The sequence below is a fragment of the Alosa alosa genome, chromosome 23 (genome assembly GCF_017589495.1).
Source record: "Alosa alosa isolate M-15738 ecotype Scorff River chromosome 23, AALO_Geno_1.1, whole genome shotgun sequence".
Lineage (NCBI taxonomy): Eukaryota > Metazoa > Chordata > Actinopteri > Clupeiformes > Clupeidae > Alosa > Alosa alosa.
The window spans coordinates 20,852,524-20,870,827 of NC_063211.1; the positions used below are offsets into that span (position 1 = coordinate 20,852,524).

At 42.7% G+C, this 18,304-nt stretch overlaps 1 protein-coding gene across 1 annotated transcript; it reads left to right on the forward strand.

Moving 5' to 3' along the window:
• The first annotated feature begins 728 nt into the window (after positions 1–728).
• Positions 729–18,296, forward strand: LOC125288448 (H(+)/Cl(-) exchange transporter 4-like). The gene is given in 13 exon segments (XM_048234823.1): positions 729–938; positions 1,847–2,001; positions 2,946–3,045; positions 6,201–6,388; positions 6,521–6,643; positions 8,308–8,514; positions 11,568–11,648; positions 12,013–12,552; positions 12,762–12,948; positions 13,917–14,283; positions 14,285–14,304; positions 14,611–14,827; positions 16,476–18,296. Coding segments are annotated over 13 exon segments (2,289 nt in total). The 5' UTR covers positions 729–925; the 3' UTR covers positions 16,567–18,296.
• The last annotated feature ends 8 nt before the right edge of the window (positions 18,297–18,304 follow it).

Consider the following 18,304-nt stretch of genomic DNA (forward strand, 5'->3'; position numbering starts at 1 on the left):
CACACACACACACATGCACGCACTCAGACACACACACACACACACACACACACACACACAGAGAGACACATACTCTCTCTCTCTCTCTCTCTCTCTCTCTCTCTCTCTCTCACCTTACAAAAAATAACTATAACTTTAAATTCTGAAAACTCCAGGATTTGCAGGATTTTGGACCTGAAAAAATTGCAATTGCAACTACATTGTGCTGCACTTTACTGCAGAAATGCAGTATATTGGACATGAAACTGCATTGCACTGCACTGTACCTCAGAAATATTGTATAATTGCCGTTTTTGGTCCCATACAGTAGGTCCTAACTGCAGTTATTTTTTGCAAGTGACCATCTTGTCCACAAGAGTGTGCTAAAATGCATTAAAAGCATGGAGCTCTAATTTCCAGGCAATATTTATAACCCATTAAACGAAACATTATCTACTTACATTTGATGATGGATAACATTTTGGTAATTTGGAGATTGTGCATATAAGATAAATAATGACAATTTTGATTAATAATATTTCTTCTGAGTTATTTATTTGCCCATAAATAAGAAAGAACCTGTTACAGATACATTATAGGCCTTTATTATAATGTCGTTTGTGAGAGTGCATTTGGTGTGTTATAGGTAGATCACGTGGATTTGTGTATTCTCTGGGGGTTGCCGTTTTGCAGGCAACAGCTTGAGCGCAGCTTTTTCTTGTTCGTGAGTGCGCCCTAGCCGCGGGTGACATCTGAGAGAGTGGCATTGTGGGAACTCGAGAGATCTCTGTGACGCCTTCATTTTTATTTACAAATCAGCTGTGCCACTGTCACAGCAACATCGGCGCAAAAGCGTGCCAAAATCAGAAACCCGAGAAAAAAATGGACATGCTCGTTATTGTCACATAAACTCACAAAGGCAACCTTCTTCGAGAAGCAGACAAGTATGGAGCCTGATGGTAAGTCATGATTTGAATATGTCTCAGCTAGCCTAGCAGAATGGTCAAATATCATCATCGCCTAGCGGCGGGCGGCGGCGGGTGCGTGTTTATGTGTGCACCTGTTATTGATGCACGTTTCTTGCGTGCATTTCCTTCGACTCTAACCTAATATATTGATACAGTGATGCCACTGTATACATATAATATCATGAGTAGCTTCCTATGTTAACGTTAGGCTAACGCAGATAGCTGAACAAGCTAGTTTTCTGGTTGGTTGGCACCATAAGATGGCACTGCTAACGACCAAAGGTAGGCTGGCTAGCTAGGTTAATCAAAGCTAACGTTAACAAGGACATGGTGACATGCTGTCATTATAAAGGTTTTTATCTGGAGAAAGGAGCAATGTGCTTGATTGGTGATTAAAATTATTTCTAACATCAATGACCGCACATAGGTGGCAAGATAAGTGGGAGTGGTCCACATAGGTTAGCAGAACTGTCAAGGCTGCTTGTCCTGTGTATTTGTATGCTGTAATCCAGGAACACATATTTCAATTTCAATTTAATTTAAGTTATAGAGCGCCAAAACATTACATAGCCTATGTCTCATGGCGCTTTACAGAGTGTTAAAACAGAGAGCCCATGAGTAACAGGGGCGAGGAAAAACTCCCTAGATTTGGAGATACATATAATACATAATAATTTTCACCAGACATTACTATTCACATATGAAGGCTGAAATTATAAAATGTGTGTGTTTGTGTAAGGTATTTTATGAATAAGAGTTTATGCACAGAACTATGTGTGGGACATGCCCAGGATACTTGTGTGGCCAGCATCAGTATCCAACACTAGAAATATGCGTGTGAGTAAGTGAATAAATGAATTGAGTTGCCATGACAGTTCCTTGTCTTTTGTCCTGTGCAGCTATAAGCAATGCCACTCCCACGGAGGAGATGAATGGGGCGGGGAACCTGATGGACTTCTTGGACGAGCCCTTCCCTGACGTGGGCACTTACGAGGACTTCCACACCATTGACTGGCTGAGGGAGAAGTCCCGTGACACAGACCGCCACAGGAAGGTGAGCATCTTTCCCCGGTCTTCAGTCCTGTCTGAGCTCAGTGTGGATAATAGGCTCTTATCTCCAAATAGCAGGAACAGTAATATAAACAGTAACAAACATCCAGAAACCATGCAACAGCTTGCTGATGTTTGCTTTACTACTGTTTTCTGTGCAATGCACATTGATTGAACTGCATTGGTATGAAATTAGCTACTGAAATAGAGCTGCCTTGGCTTGTCTATTATCAGTAAGATAATCTATGGCTACACACCTGCCAGTTTAGCAATCTTCGGGTCTTTCCCTGCATTCCAACCTGCTTAAGGGCACCAGTGAATGCAACATAGTTATCTGTGCACACCTGGATTGACATTTCTCCAAGTTTGAATACTGACAGATGTGTTCCCTGGATGTCCTGCTCACACTTCAACCCCCACAGTGACAGAATCTATAGATGGATGAAACAAAAATCTGCAAAGATCTGTTGGCCTGAGAACACAGTTTCTACAGTAATGAGCATCATACAGGGCTTCTTAGGCACTGTGTTGAGTTGTGAAAGACTTTGATATAGATAATTATAATACAGATATATAATGGATAATTATAATACAGATATATAATAGATAATTATAATGCAGATATATAATAGATAATTATAATACGGATATATAATAGATAATTATAATGCAGATATATAATAGACGATCATACAACTTCCAGTGAGTGAAGCTAGGCTAATGGTGTCAGACTGAGTTATTGACCACACAGAGAGGGGTATATATCCTCTTATCTAACTCTGGGATAGACGGCAAATAAGACAATTTCCAAAAAAGTTGGCATGTTCCTTTAACCTTGCAAATGCTAAGCTAACCTGCACTTCCTGAAACTTAACCATGCTAATGTCGAGATAAACTACACTTCCTCCTGAGACTTAACATATGCTAAGATAAACTGCACTTCTTCAGATCACCAACAAGAGTAAAGAGTCCATCTGGGAGTTTATCAAGAGCTTGTTGGACGCCTGGTCTGGATGGGTGGTGATGCTGCTTATCGGCCTGTTATCAGGTAGGATGTGGCTTTATATAATTTTATATTATAATGTAATGTAAATGTAAATCAGGTTTATAGGCAGTGAACACACAGTGAGGTGAAGCACACACTAACCTGGAGCAGTGAGCTGCCTTGCTACAGCGGCGCTCAGGGAGCAGTGAGGGGTTAGGTGCCTTGCTCAAGGGCACTTCAGCCGTGGATGTGGGCATGAGAGAGCAGTGCTCAACCACTTCCCCCGCCCACATTTTTCCTACTGGTTGGGGTTTTAACCGGCAACCCTTCGGTTCCAAGCCAGAAGCCCTAACCAGTAGGCCACGGCTGCCCCGTGAATGTAATATATTATATTATATTCATGATATGGCTTTATCATCCTCCCTACCTAATCCACACAGGTAGGATAAGACTTGCCATTTATGGTCGTTAAACGTTAAAAGAAGATCACGGGGAGAAGCTCCTCATAAGGATCAAAGGGCACAGAATAGGCATACATTTGCTATGTACAACGGGGGAAATAAGTATTGAACACGTCAACAATTTTCACCAGACATTAGTATTAATTTAGGTAATCCACACATGTAAAAAATCCAAACATTAATGTCCATAATTAGAGTTATGAGTAAAAAAGTGGAATGGCACATGGGAAAAGTATTGAACACTCTAAGAAAAAGCAGTACATAAAGACAAGGAATGGCAAGGAACGAGCTGGAATTTATAAGTAGTTAGAGAGTAATTATCCATCCTATCTGTGAAAATTAATATAAGCTGGGTTAGTACATATTGATGGGCTATAAAAAGATTTTTCGTTACCAAGGTGTCACACAAGAAACATTTCATGATGGGTAAAAGCAAAGAGCTCTCCCAAGACCTTTGCAACCTTATTGTTGCAAAACATATCAATGGAACTGGTTACAAATGCATTTCAAAACTTCAGAATCATCCAGTAAGCAGTATTGGAGCCATTATCTGCAAGTGGAAGGAACATCACTGCATCATCAACCGGCCATGCACAGGATCTCCTCGCAAGATTTCTGACCAGGAAGTCAAAAGGATAGTCAGAAGAGTAGGCCAAGAGCCAAGGACCACTCAGAGAAAGCTCCAGAAAGCCTTGGAGGCAGCAGGTAGAATTGTTACAGAGAAAATCATAGGTAATGCACTCCACCGCCATGGCCTCTATGCACGCTCACTCCGCATGACTATTACCAGAGACTTTCTAATGTGGAGACACAGCACTCAAAAAATACTCCATAGAAATGCATGGGGCTAGTTTGTCACGCCAATATGGCCGTTGTCTACGCATATCCCACCCCTTCCTCGGCAAAACGTCGACATGTGAATACATTGAGCCAATCATATGGTGTGATGTGAATACATTGAGCCAATCATATGGTGTGTTGTGAAGACATCGTGCCAATCATGTGTTGTGATCTCGCCGCTGGAGAAAGATTGGTGTCGTGAAGCCTTGCCCAGCGCATTTCTGCCGAAATGGATGCTCGACGAGTGCCCAAAAAGCGTTGTCAAATGGCCGCCGAGTGGAGGGACTTGCCTAAAAGGACTGTGCTATTACTGAAGCTTGTTGAAAGTTTGCTACACATCATTTGGAATACTGAAAGAATGTATTCCGGTCAGACGAGAGCAAAATTTAACTTTTTGGATGTCATACTACATTCCATATTTGGAGGAGAAATGGCACTGTGCATCACCCTAAAAATACCATACCAAGAGTGAGGTTTGGAGGTGGAGGCATCATGGTGTGGGGCTGTTTTTCGTCTCGTAGTACTGGCAGACTACATACAGTTGAAAGAATGATGAATGGAGTCATTTTGTTCCTGGAGAATCCTGCCATCCACCAGGATGATGAAGATGAGACATGGCTAGACCTTCCAGCAGGACAATGATCCAAAGGAAACTCTCAATTGGTTTCAGAGAAAGGAAATCAAGGCCCTGACTTAAATCCAATTGAACAGTTTTGGAAGTTAGGATTCACAAGAGGGACCCCTGGAATCTTATTAAAAGACTATCTGTTTAAAAGAATGGGCCAAAATCACACCTGAATACTGCAACTGATAGTTTCGTCATACAGAAAATGACTTGAAGCTGTTATTACAAATAAAGGCTTTTCCACAAAGTATTTAAGAAATCTCAGTAGGTGTGTTCAATACTTTTTTCCTGTGTCATTTCACTTTATTACACACAACTCTACTTATGGTCAGTGTTTGGATTTTTTTATATGGGTGGATTATCTGAGTTAGTACTAATGTCTGCTAACGCAAATAGCCTCATTGGAAGTATACTTACTGAAAAAAATGTTGACATGTTCAATACTTATTTCCCCCGCTGTATGTGTTGCTGACAACAACAATATGTGTTTGAGTCAGCAAATTTGCTTTGTATGTGTTGCTTGAGGAAGTGAAACATATCAGTGCAGCGCATTGTTTTAAAGTGTGGAGAAAATGTATAGGATTGGAAACGTCCAAGTTAAAGATCAGAAGCTCATGTCCTCAGTTCTTCAAAAAGTTAAGGTTATATCATATTGCAGTGGTTGTCTGTGTGTTTACATATCTCATTTGTCACTTCACACTGTATGGATTGTGTAATACATACTGTATACATACAAATATTGGTATCTCTTAAAGTAACACATGGTAGGAATTCCCATGTTCGTCAATTGTCAATGTACTGGGTTCACGTTTAGTGCTAATGGGCTAAAGCTAACGCAAAAGGTCATGCACCTGTTCACAATAACATAGTGAAATATCAGGCTTTCTGGTATTGGTATATTCCGGCATTGACAATGTCAGATACTCTCTTTATTTCTTTATTATTTAAAGAGACATTCTCTTTTTTCGGCTTTTGAGTTTGAAGCCGTTGTGTTGCTTTAAGTAAAAAGATAACCATTAAAGATAGATTTCATATTTTATTGAAGAATCTACATGAAATAGATTCTGTGTTTGATTGAAGGAAGCTCTAGCCTATGGTCTGGAATGTTGTATATTCTGATGTCTGGCCTTCGGTCTGCTGATGCATGTGATGTGTGCTGCTCAGACACTTGCATGAGCGTCATTGACCTTGTGGGCGACTGGATGACGGATCCTGATAGAGGTGGTGTGTGTGTGTGTGTGTCTGCATTCTGCTGATGCTGAACAACTGCGTTGTTGTGCTTCTCTGATCAGGCACTCTGGCAGGCGTCATTGACCTGGCGGTGGACTGGATGACGGATCTGAAGGAGGGGGTGTGTTTGTCGGCGTTCTGGTACAGCCACGAGCAGTGCTGCTGGACGTCCAACGAGACCACCTTCGACGACCGTGACAAGTGCCCGCAGTGGCAGAAATGGGCCGAACTCATGACTGGTTACAACGAGGTCACATTCTTTTACACATTCTTTTAGTATACCTGTCTCACATTCTTTTAGTATACCGGTCTCTTTGGGTGTGACACTGTGTGTGTGTGTGTTTGTTAAATGAAAACTCCTGTCCTGCTGTTTGCTGTCCAGGGTGCTGGAGCGTATCTCCTGAACTACTTCTTGTACGTGATGTGGGCGCTCTGCTTCTCCTTCCTGGCCGTGTCGCTGGTGCGTGTGTTCGCCCCCTACGCCTGTGGCTCAGGAATCCCAGAGGTGAGACCCGTACAGAACCGTCCAAACCTCAGTCCCACAGGATAGAAGGATCTGCTAAGTGCATGAATCTAAATAGTTAAACATGGCTAAAGCTAAACTTGGTTACTAGGTTCCATGGTGACATAGAATTATTATTATTTTTTCCAATTGAGACCTTAAAGCTGCAGTTGGCAAGTCTGACAGATTGAAGGGAGTTAGCCAAAATGTTGAATGTTTACAACTCTCATGCCCCTCCCCCACTACCACAAGCACCCTCTCATCGAGTTTGTTCTCGTCAGTGCGCACCAGACTGCACAGACTGTGATTGGCAGTCAGATCTCACACAGCCCTGCTCTGATTGGACCAGAAGAACCGGGAGCTGTGGATTTTTTAAAACGATTAACAGGCACTAGGTGGAGGTAGAAGTGCGGGTTTTTTTTCTAAAACCGGCTGATTTATGTTGTCCTGTCGGAGCATAGTGTCGGTTTCAGGGAATATGATCAAAAAAATCTTGCCAACTGCAGCTTTAATAGAACCATCTAAACCTCATGAGGTGCAGCTCCACCAGGCTTGTGCAAAATTCCAGAATTGAATTGAAACTGGCTCTTAAATTCTAATTCAATTCTTGAATTTCACTTGCAATTCAATTGAGGTAGCAAACAGGAAGCAGAATTGCAATTCAAATTGTGCACAACCCTGACCTCCACAGCATGGGTCAGGCACCTAGACATATCTGCTTCGGATAGAAGTGTCTCTAAGTGCATTAATGTAAATGTAAACATGGTTCAGTGATATAGAATCAATATTTATTGCAGTCTCCCGGGAGCAACTCGGGGTACAATGCCTTGCCTTGGCTTTGTTTTGTGGCTACTGCATGCTAGGCTAGTTTCTTAGCCACTACACTATCCCCGCCCATGCTAGGCTAGTTTCTTAGCCACTACACTATCCCCGCCCATGCTAGGCTGGTTCCTTAGCCACCACACTATCCCCACCCATGCTAGCCTTAGCCATAACCCAAAGTCCTTTTAGGCAAGTCCCTCCACTTGGCGACCATATTGCAACGCTTTTTGGGCACTTATTATCGGGCATCTATTTCAGCAGAAATGCGCGTGCGCAAGGCTTCACGACACCAATCTTGCTCCAGCGGCGAGATCACAACACATGATTGGCAGGATGTCTTCACAACACACCACATTATTGTCTTCACAACACACCACATACAACGTTTTGCCGCAGAAGGGGTGTGATATGCGTAGACAACTGCAATATTGGCGTTACAAACTATGCATTTTTATAGAGGATTTTTTGAGTGCTGTCTCCTCATTAGAAAGTCTCTGACTACACTATCCTCACCCATGCTAGGATAGTTCCTTAGCCACTACATTATCCCCACCCCACCAAGGATGACTTACAACTATTTGCTGCTACTGACAATTTTTTTGAAGGTGCTTTGTGCAGCTTTTATTTCTCCTCCTTCATTGACCTACTTGTAGGATTTGCACACAGGGCAGGAATAGTAGACTTCAATAGAATAGTAGAATCATAGCACATTAAATATATTGCTGATTGATTAATTGAAAATATGTATGAAGATGTATATAGCATAGTATATTATAATGTAATATAATATAATATAATATATTGTAATATAATTTAACATAATATAATATGCGCTGTCTTGTCAGATTAAGACGATCCTGAGTGGCTTCATCATCCGTGGCTACCTGGGCAAGTGGACGCTGCTGATTAAGACGGTCACTCTGGTCCTGGCCGTGTCGTCAGGCCTCAGCCTGGGCAAAGAGGGCCCGCTCGTACACGTGGCCTGTTGCTGTGGCAACCTCTTCTGCAGCCTCTTCTCCAAGTATAGCAAGAATGAGGGCAAGCGCCGTGAGGTGAGACAAGACACACTCACCATCTCTATTCACACTTTACACACTCACCATCTCTATTCACACTTACCATCTCTATTCACACTCACCATCTCTATTCACACTCTCACCATCTCTATTCACACTTTACACACTCACCATCTCTATTCACACTTTACACACTCACCATCTCTATTCACACTTTACACACTCACCATCTCTATTCACACTCACCATCTCTATTCACACTCACCATCTCTATTCACACTTTACACACTCACCATCTCTATTCACACTTTACACACTCACCATCTCTATTCACTTTACACCACCATCTCTATTCACACTTTACACGCCACCTCTATTCACACTTTTACCACATTCACACCATCTCTATTCACACTTTTAAACACTCACCATCTCTATTCACACTTACTATTTTATTTCACCATCTCTATTCACACTTTTACCATCTCTATTCACACTTTTATTTACATTTTACTATTTTATTTTACATTTTTATTACTCTATTCATTTTTATATATACACTTTTGCACACCATCTCTATTCACACTTACTATCTTTTGTTTCACACTCACCATCTCTATTCACACTTTTTGACTATTTTATCATTCACATTTTATATACTCTTACACCATATTCACACTCACCATCTCTATTCACACTTTTTATTCACACTCACCATCTCTATTCTCACACTTTTTATCTCTATTCACACTTACCATCTCTATTCACACACTTTACTATTCATCATCTTACTTCTCTATTCACACTCACCATCTCTATTCACACTTTACACACTCACCATCTCTATTCACACTTTACACACTCACCATCTCTATTCACACTCACCATCTCTATTCACACTTTACACACTCACCATCTCTATTCACACTTTACACACTCACCATCTCTATTCACACTTACCATCTCTATTCACACTCACCATCTCTATTCACACCTCACCATCTCTATTCACACTTTACACACTCACCATCTCTATTCACACTTTACACACTCACCATCTCTATTCACACTTTACACACTTACCATCTCTATTCACACTTTTATTCACACTCACCATCTCTATTCACACTTTACACACTCACCATCTCTATTCACACTCACCATCTCTATTCACACTTACCATCTCTATTCACACTTTACACACTCACCATCTCTATTCACACTTTACACACTCACCATCTCTATTCACACTCACCATCTCTATTCACACACTTACCATCTCTATTCACACTCACCATCTCTATTCACACTTTACACACTCACCATCTCTATTCACACTTTCACACTCTTACCATCTTTATTCACATCTCTTATTCATACTTACTATCTTTATCTTTATTCATTTACTATCTTTTATTCACACTTTTACACACCATCTCTATTCACACATCTTTACACACTCACCATCTTTATTCACACACACTCTTACCATCTCTATTCACACTTTTACACCTTATCACCATCTCTATTCACACTTTTACTATTCGTACACATCTCACCATTCATTCACACTCTACCATCTCTATTCACACTTTTACACCATCTACTATTCACACTCACCATCAATATTCACACTTTTACACACTTTACCATCTTTATTCACACTTTACATTACACACTTACCATCTCTATTCACACTTACCATCTCTATTCACACTCACCATCTTTCACTATTCACACTCACCATCTCTATTCACACTTTACACACTCACCATCTCTATTCACACACTCACCATCTCTATTCACACTTCTACCATCTCTATTCACACTTTTACCATCTCTATTCACCATCTCTATTCACACTTTTACACACCACCATCTCTATTCACACTTTACACACACTTTATTCACACCACACCTACCATCTCTATTCACACTTTACACACTCACCATCTTCACATTTTTCACACTTTACACACTTACCATCTCTATTCACACTTACACACTTACCATCTCTATTCACACTTTACACACTCACCATCTCTATTCACACTTTCTCTATTCACACTTTACACACTTACCATCTCTATTCACACTTTTCTATTCACACTTTAATACTTCACATCTCTATTCACACCTTTACCATCTCTATTCACACTTTTACACACTTTACCATCTCTATTCACACTTTTTTACACTTACCTTTATTCACTCACCATCTTTATTCACACTTTACACACCTCACCATCTCTATTCACACTTTTACATCTCTATTCTTTATTCACACATTCACACTTACCATCTCTATTCACACTTTACACACTCACCATCAATCTCTATTCACACTTTACACACTCACCATCAATCTCTATTCACACTTTACACACTCACCATCTCTATTCACACTTTACACACTCACCATCTCTATTCACACTTTACACACTCACCATCTCTATTCACACTTTACACACTCACACTTTACACACTTACCATCATTCACACTTCCTATTTCACATCAATTTCTATTTACACTTACACATCTTTACCGGCTTTATTCACACTTTACACACTTACCATCTCTATTCACACTTTACACACTCACCATCAATCTCTATTTACACTTTACACACTTACCATCTCTATTCACACTTTACACACTTACCATCTCTATTCACACTTTACACACTCACCATCTCTATTCACACTTTACACACTCACCATCTCTATTCACACTTTACAATTTACACACTCACCATCAATCTCTATTCACACTTTACAAACTCACCACCACCAATCTCTATTCACACTTTACACTTAACAAACTCCCCATCAATCTCTATTTACACTTTAGCTCTATTCACTCTTTTCCTTTATTGGTCTGTATTTTTTGTATGTCGCTTTGGACAGTGTTAATGTAAATGTAAACCCCAAATTATTCAAACCCACTTCGCTGCATTGAAGTGAAGTCTGTGGTAGTCTGTCTGGCAAAGAGACGGTCGTGTTGTAAGTAGCCCGTTACAGATCAGTGACTGACTGAGTGTGTGTGTGTGTGTGTGTGTGTGTGCGCGTTGTGACCCTTTGACCCACAGGTGTTGTCTGCGGCTGCTGCAGCTGGTGTCTCAGTAGCCTTTGGTGCTCCCATTGGAGGCGTACTCTTCAGTCTCGAGGAGGTAGGGACCGCACGACACTCATACTCATTTATGCAGGTGTGGTGGAGCAGCACTGACAATCGGTCGTCCCGGGTTTGATTCCCGTAAAAATATCCATATTGAACACCTGTGGTGACTTCAAGGAAGGTTTTTTCTCAGAGAGACTGAGAGATTGAGATACTGAGATGATTCACTGAGCTTTAGCCTCACTGACTATCACTGAAACATCCATATTATATTCCCAACTTGTGTGCTTGTGTCAGGTTGTGTCCATGGAGTACGTTAGCCTGTGTCAGCCTTTGTGAGATCTTCGAGACTGGGTTTAGGTGAGTTGATGTTTAGATGAGATGTTTGCCTGAGCTCCAACCTCCTCCTCCCTCTCCAGGTGAGTTACTACTTCCCTCTGAAGACTCTGTGGCGCTCCTTTTTCGCCGCCCTGGTGGCGGCCTTCACGCTGCGCTCCATCAACCCCTTCGGCAACAACCGCCTGGTGCTGTTCTACGTGGAGTACCACACCCCCTGGTACATGGCCGAGCTGGTGCCCTTCATCCTGCTCGGCGTGTTCGGCGGCCTGTGGGGCACGCTCTTCATCCGCGCCAACATCGCCTGGTGCCGCCGGCGCAAGACCACGCAGCTGGGCAAGTACCCGGTGCTGGAGGTGATCGCGGTGGCGGGCATCACTGCCATCCTGGCGTTCCCCAACCCGTACACGCGGCGCAGCACCAGCCAGCTCATCTCGGAGCTGTTCAACGACTGCGGCGCACTCGAGTCCTCACAGCTCTGCGACTACTATAATAGCCCCAACATGACGCCCCCGATCTATATCCCCGACGTCCCGACCGACCCGGTCTACGCTGGCGCCTGGCAGCCGTCGCCGTGACTCATCTTCAAGGTCGTCATCACCATCTTCACCTTCGGCATGAAGGTCAGTCCTGTTCTCATTGCAACAACAACACTTTGCATTCATAAAGCGCTTTTTAATTTCGAGTGTGGCCTGTTGTTAACCTGAGCAGGTGAAATAAATAAAAAAGCCAAAAATAAGTACTTGTTTGGGTGTGAGTTAGGAAAAGACTTAAAGTTGTTAACCTCTTAACTTATTGTGCCCTGTTGTTGTTGTTGTTTTCTCTCTGCCAGATTCCCTCTGGGTTGTTCATTCCCAGCATGGCTGTGGGCGCCATCGCTGGGCGCATAGTTGGGATCGCCGTGGAGCAGATGGCGTACCACCACCACGACTGGATCATCTTTAAGAACTGGTGCCGACCCGGGGCCGACTGCGTCACGCCAGGCCTCTATGCCATGGTCGGAGCTGCTGCATGTCTGGGTGAGTCCTTTATGTCAGAGGTTCACCAAATCGCCAAGACACACCGACTTATGGTTACTGATTATGATGATTTTCACCAACATTAATATAGGCAATAACAGTTGGGTCCTCATTCTTCAAACAGTACACCCATATTTTTTCCCGTGAGCTGAGCACAACAGAAAGGCAAGTTTTGACATTTTTCACAGATTGGGAAAGGTAATTTTATTCTATTGCTCAACAAGGGTGCTACCAAAGTTGTAAGTGTGTTTTTGTTGCTGGAACAGACAGGTGGAAAATCAACTGACTATATAAACCAGAAAAGACTAAAAAAAAAACTGTAGCCTATTTCATAAGCTTTTGCCAAAATGTATTTGGATCCTAAAAATGTCACAGTACACCTCGCTTTGCCTCACGGCTCACTGCTCTGTGCCACCGTTTCTGCCGTATCGTATGTCTGGGGAAATCAGACCATCCATTTAGAGTTAGGCTGCTTTGTCACTTGTCATTATCGGGAAAATAAGTCCTGACAGGGCGAACCGGTTATGGGGGGTGTTGGTGTGTGTGTGTGTGTGTGTGTGTGTGTGTGTGTGTGTGTGTGTGTGTGGGGACGGGGACGGGGACGGGTAATGGGGTCTGTGGGAGAGGGATGATGATGAGCTGTAATTACATGAATATATTTGACCCTAGAATGTTGGGAAATCCCATTCAAGTCAATAGACCATTCTACTAGCATTGTGAAGAGCAGTATAATAAGTGTAATAGTGTAATAATATGCAAATCTGTGACTGTATAATGTAGTGATGCAGATTCCATACTCCAATGACTTGCCACTGTACTCAGTTACCTGTAGTTGAGCCCGGATATAGAAAGGCAAAGGGTTGGATTTCTATATCACTTTATTCTGTAACAGTACACCCAAGCTGTTTAGTTTAAGGACTTGCTCACCACGACGTGTGTGTGTGTGTGTGTGTGTGGTTCCCCTTTAGGTGGCGTGACACGGATGACTGTGTCCCTGGTGGTCATCATGTTCGAGCTGACCGGTGGCCTGGAGTACATCGTGCCACTCATGGCGGCCGCCGTCACCAGCAAGTGGGTGGCCGACGCCTTCAACAAGGAGGGCATCTACGGTGGGCACATCCGGGCCAACGCTACCCGCACTGGACCAGGGACGAAGTTCACGCACCGCCGCCAGCTACGGACGCAGACGCGTCGGCTGCCGAAACGCACTGCCGGGGCCGCCCTCCGCAGGACAGCACCACGGTGGAGGACGTGGAGACGCCATCAGACACACACGACTTCTAACGCTTCCCGTGGTGGTCGCATGAGTCCGAGGCTCATCGGGTTCGGCAGCAGAGGACCTCACCCTCGCTATCAGTGAGTAGACACACACACACACACACACACACACAAACATAAATCACACAAACATAAATCACACACACACACACAAGCATAAATCACACACTCTTAAAGCTACATAAAGTCACACTCTTACACACACACACACAAACATAAATCTCATACTCTTACACATGCTCACACATACACACATAAACAAAAATCACACACACACACACACACAAATGTAAACGTAAATTGCACATCGCACACTCTTGCACACACTCTTCCTTACACTCACACATACACTCTCCTCTCCTCTGCTGTGCCCCCCTGGTGTAGAGACAGCGCGTCAGAAGCAGGACGGCGTGGTGAGCAACTCCATGGTGTACTTCACGGAGGATGCCCCTCAGCTGCCCGCCAGCTGCCCGCAGCCCCTCAAACTGCGGCGCATCCTCAACCTCAGCCCCTTCACCGTCACCGACCACACGCCCATGGAGACGGTCGTCGACATCTTCCGCAAGCTCGGCCTCCGCCAGTGCCTGGTCACGCGCAGTGGGTTAGTAACCGGACACAGAAATGCATAGATACACACACACACACACACACACACACATTCACACACACACACACACACACACACTAACACTATTCACACTCGTACACATACTATTCACACACACACACATACTATTCACACACACACACACACACTATTCACACTCATACATACTATTAACACACACACACACACACACACACACACTACTCACACTCATGCACATACTATTCACACACACACACACACACTATTCACACTTATACACATACTATTTACAGTACACACACACACACTATTCACACACCCATACTCACACACACACACACACACACACACACACACACACACACTATTCAGACTCATCAGACACATACTATTCACACACACACACACTATTAACACACACACACCACCACTATGTACCACTATATTGATAACAATACGCTATGACCCATGGTCCCTAATGCACAGTAAGATGCACATTCTCTCCCACCAAATATATCAGTTGTGCCCTTTACACTGAATCCTGTTGTACATTGTACATTACACGCTCTCATACACACACACACACACACACACACATTTGGCTAGAGGACCACACAGACAGCCCCACACACTCTTAAAGGAAAATTCCGGTATTTAGCACTTTGAGTCTCTTTTCTGGAGTGGTGGACACCGAAATTTTGACGATTGGTCCTGTCTCGACTCTTCTGACTCATTTTGAATTGCCTTTCCTGCTTCAGTGTCTGCCTACAGACATGCACAAACATGTCCTTAAAAATATATACAATAAATACAAATATATCGGCGCAACGTATGATTTCCAGCTGTCTTATTTGCTATTGCGGAACTATTTTTTCAGACACCTCACAACCGCGTATAAACTTCCGCTCAATATTTGAGCCTGAAGCATAGACGGTAGCGCAGTAATATCAACGTGCAATGAGTCTTCCAACAGAAATCAATGGGATTTTACAAAATGCCAAATAAAACACGACAGAAACGGTATTTCGCTACGCTACTTGTTTAGGAACAACAAACAAACACCACTAACCACTCGGTGAGTTGCAGTTTTAAAAAAGGAACGTTAAGGGTTGTTTTAGGACATGTTTGTGCATGCCTGTAGGCAGCCACTCTGAAGTAGTCAAAGGCGATTCAAAATGAATCAGAAAAGTCGAGACCGGACCAATCGTCAACATTTCGGTGTCCACCACTCTAGTTCATCCAAAACAAACCAGAAAAGGGACTCAAAGTGCTAAATACCGGAATTTTCCTTTAAGACCAATGCCCACTGGCGTCTACATTCGCATCTCTGGACGCTCAATTTTCTAAATGTTTGCGTTGATGCGGGTCAGATGCCGCCAGTGGGCATGGCTTTGTTCAAAGTAATGGAGTTCTAAACTTTGGTGTCATTTGATGCGCGTCAGACGCCCACAGTGGCCGTTGGCCTTTACACACACTCACACTTGCACACACACACGTTTGAGGAGAAGACTACACAGTAAGTTCCGTTTGAGGAGAAGACTACACAGTAAGTTCCGTTTGAGGAGAAGACTACACAGTAAGTTCTGTAGGGGCCCTCTGTGCTGTCATGCCGTCACGAGAGGATTTTCACCTTCTCTCCTCTCCCTCTCCACACCCGCAGGCGACTCCTGGGAATCATCACCAAGAAGGACGTGCTCAGACACATGGCCCAGATGACCAATCAGGATCCAGAGTCCATCATGTTCAACTAGACCCCCCTCCCAGTGCTGGTTCTCTGGCCCCGGGAACCAATCACATGCCTTCAAGGACATTTGACATTTGTAAATAGTGCATTACTACTGTAACTTACCAATCACTCACTCCAGATCTCATTCACCAGTAGGTGGCTCTGAAGAGACCTCTTACAGGTAACATAGGAGAGAACGGGAGGGAGGGAGGGGTGAGAAAGGAAGAGAGAGAAAAACAGGTCGGGCCAACAGTTTGTGGTACTGTTTTGTGATTTCTTTTTTTTTTTTGTTAATTATTATTAATGTTAATGCTGCCATATTTATGTTTTTACCGAAGGAAAAAATATGCTTGCGTTGTAATCATGTAGTCAAACAAACATAAATGTGAACAGATGTTGCCAAATTATAAAGGAACAGACCTAAAAGTAATACAGTGCAATACATCAGTCCTGTGATCAATCTTTGCTTCATGAAGGTTATAATATTTGGTATTTGAGTACCCTAATTTAGAAAGCTGTAGATTAACTGAACAAGATCACAAACATTAAGGGCCATTCCTTGCTGGACATGAGACTGCATTCGTTTAGGTTTTCCTAATAAATTGGCTAAATAACTGTACGTTTTCACATGAACACTTTTCCGGGAGCTATTTAAATCTTTCTGGCGACCTATCAATGCCACAGAAGTCTGTTACGGACACTATAAAAAACTGAATGTAATTAATTTAAGGTATGAACAATGGAGGCACTTTGAACTTGACAGATTCTAACCATGTAGCTAACTCTTTTAACGTGTTGCATTTTAGGTAGATTCCTCAGAAGTACACAGTATTGGTCAGTTTAAGCTGCCCCCAAGTCCAACAACTCATAACGGCTGCACATTGAAACCCTTCGTAGGTTTGTTGCGGCACATCCTCTTTGTCTGTCCGTCCCCTTTGACGTTGTTTGAGTTGGTGCATTAATGTTCCTGTTAATTTGTGCCATGAGGCATGCACAGTCCTGCAAGACCCTGAGCTACTACAGATGACTATTTATTCCATATCGCGTTTCAGGATGCTTTATGTTATAATCCGCCGTGAACAGTGAAGACCCTGTAAAGTTATGAACAATGTAGGCTGCTTTTTTTTTTTGCCATGTAAGTTATTTGCATTAACGGAACACTAAAGGCTGTATAAAAGGAAGCGTAGCATAAAACGAAAGATTTGTTTTATTTATGTGGGTCAGCCGCTGTCAACCTCTGGGCTCTAATTTGAATGACTGGCAACGTGCAAAGTTTTAGGTCTAACTAAAGCTCATTTAATAACTAGTCAAAGACAGTTTGCTAGTTTCATGATGACTAAGCTCAATGTTCCGTTATGCCACTCAATAGCTGTACACGTTCATGCACGAGAACTTTGTTTTATGACTTTGCACTTTGCTGCCAAACAAATTTGGGCCCGCTGTCTCACCAGTAATTGGAAAGGCTGTATATGCTGAATCCTTTTCTGCTTCAATCTCTGTTCTTTTCAGTGAAGCGGTGAAAGTTGTGTAGTTGTTTGCACTACTGTATATGAAGGGACAAAATCATGCAAGCATATCAAAGAGTGTTTAAAACACTTAATCTGTATACCGTTGTCTCCTCTGTCCTGGTGTTGCTCTTTCACACTAATATTATATTTAAAATCGACGGTTGAGTTGTGAATATTTTATTTCAAGTTTTAAATTGATTTTCTTTCTTTTTTTCTTTTAATAAACAAAACAACAAAGTCAAGCACAGATATAAG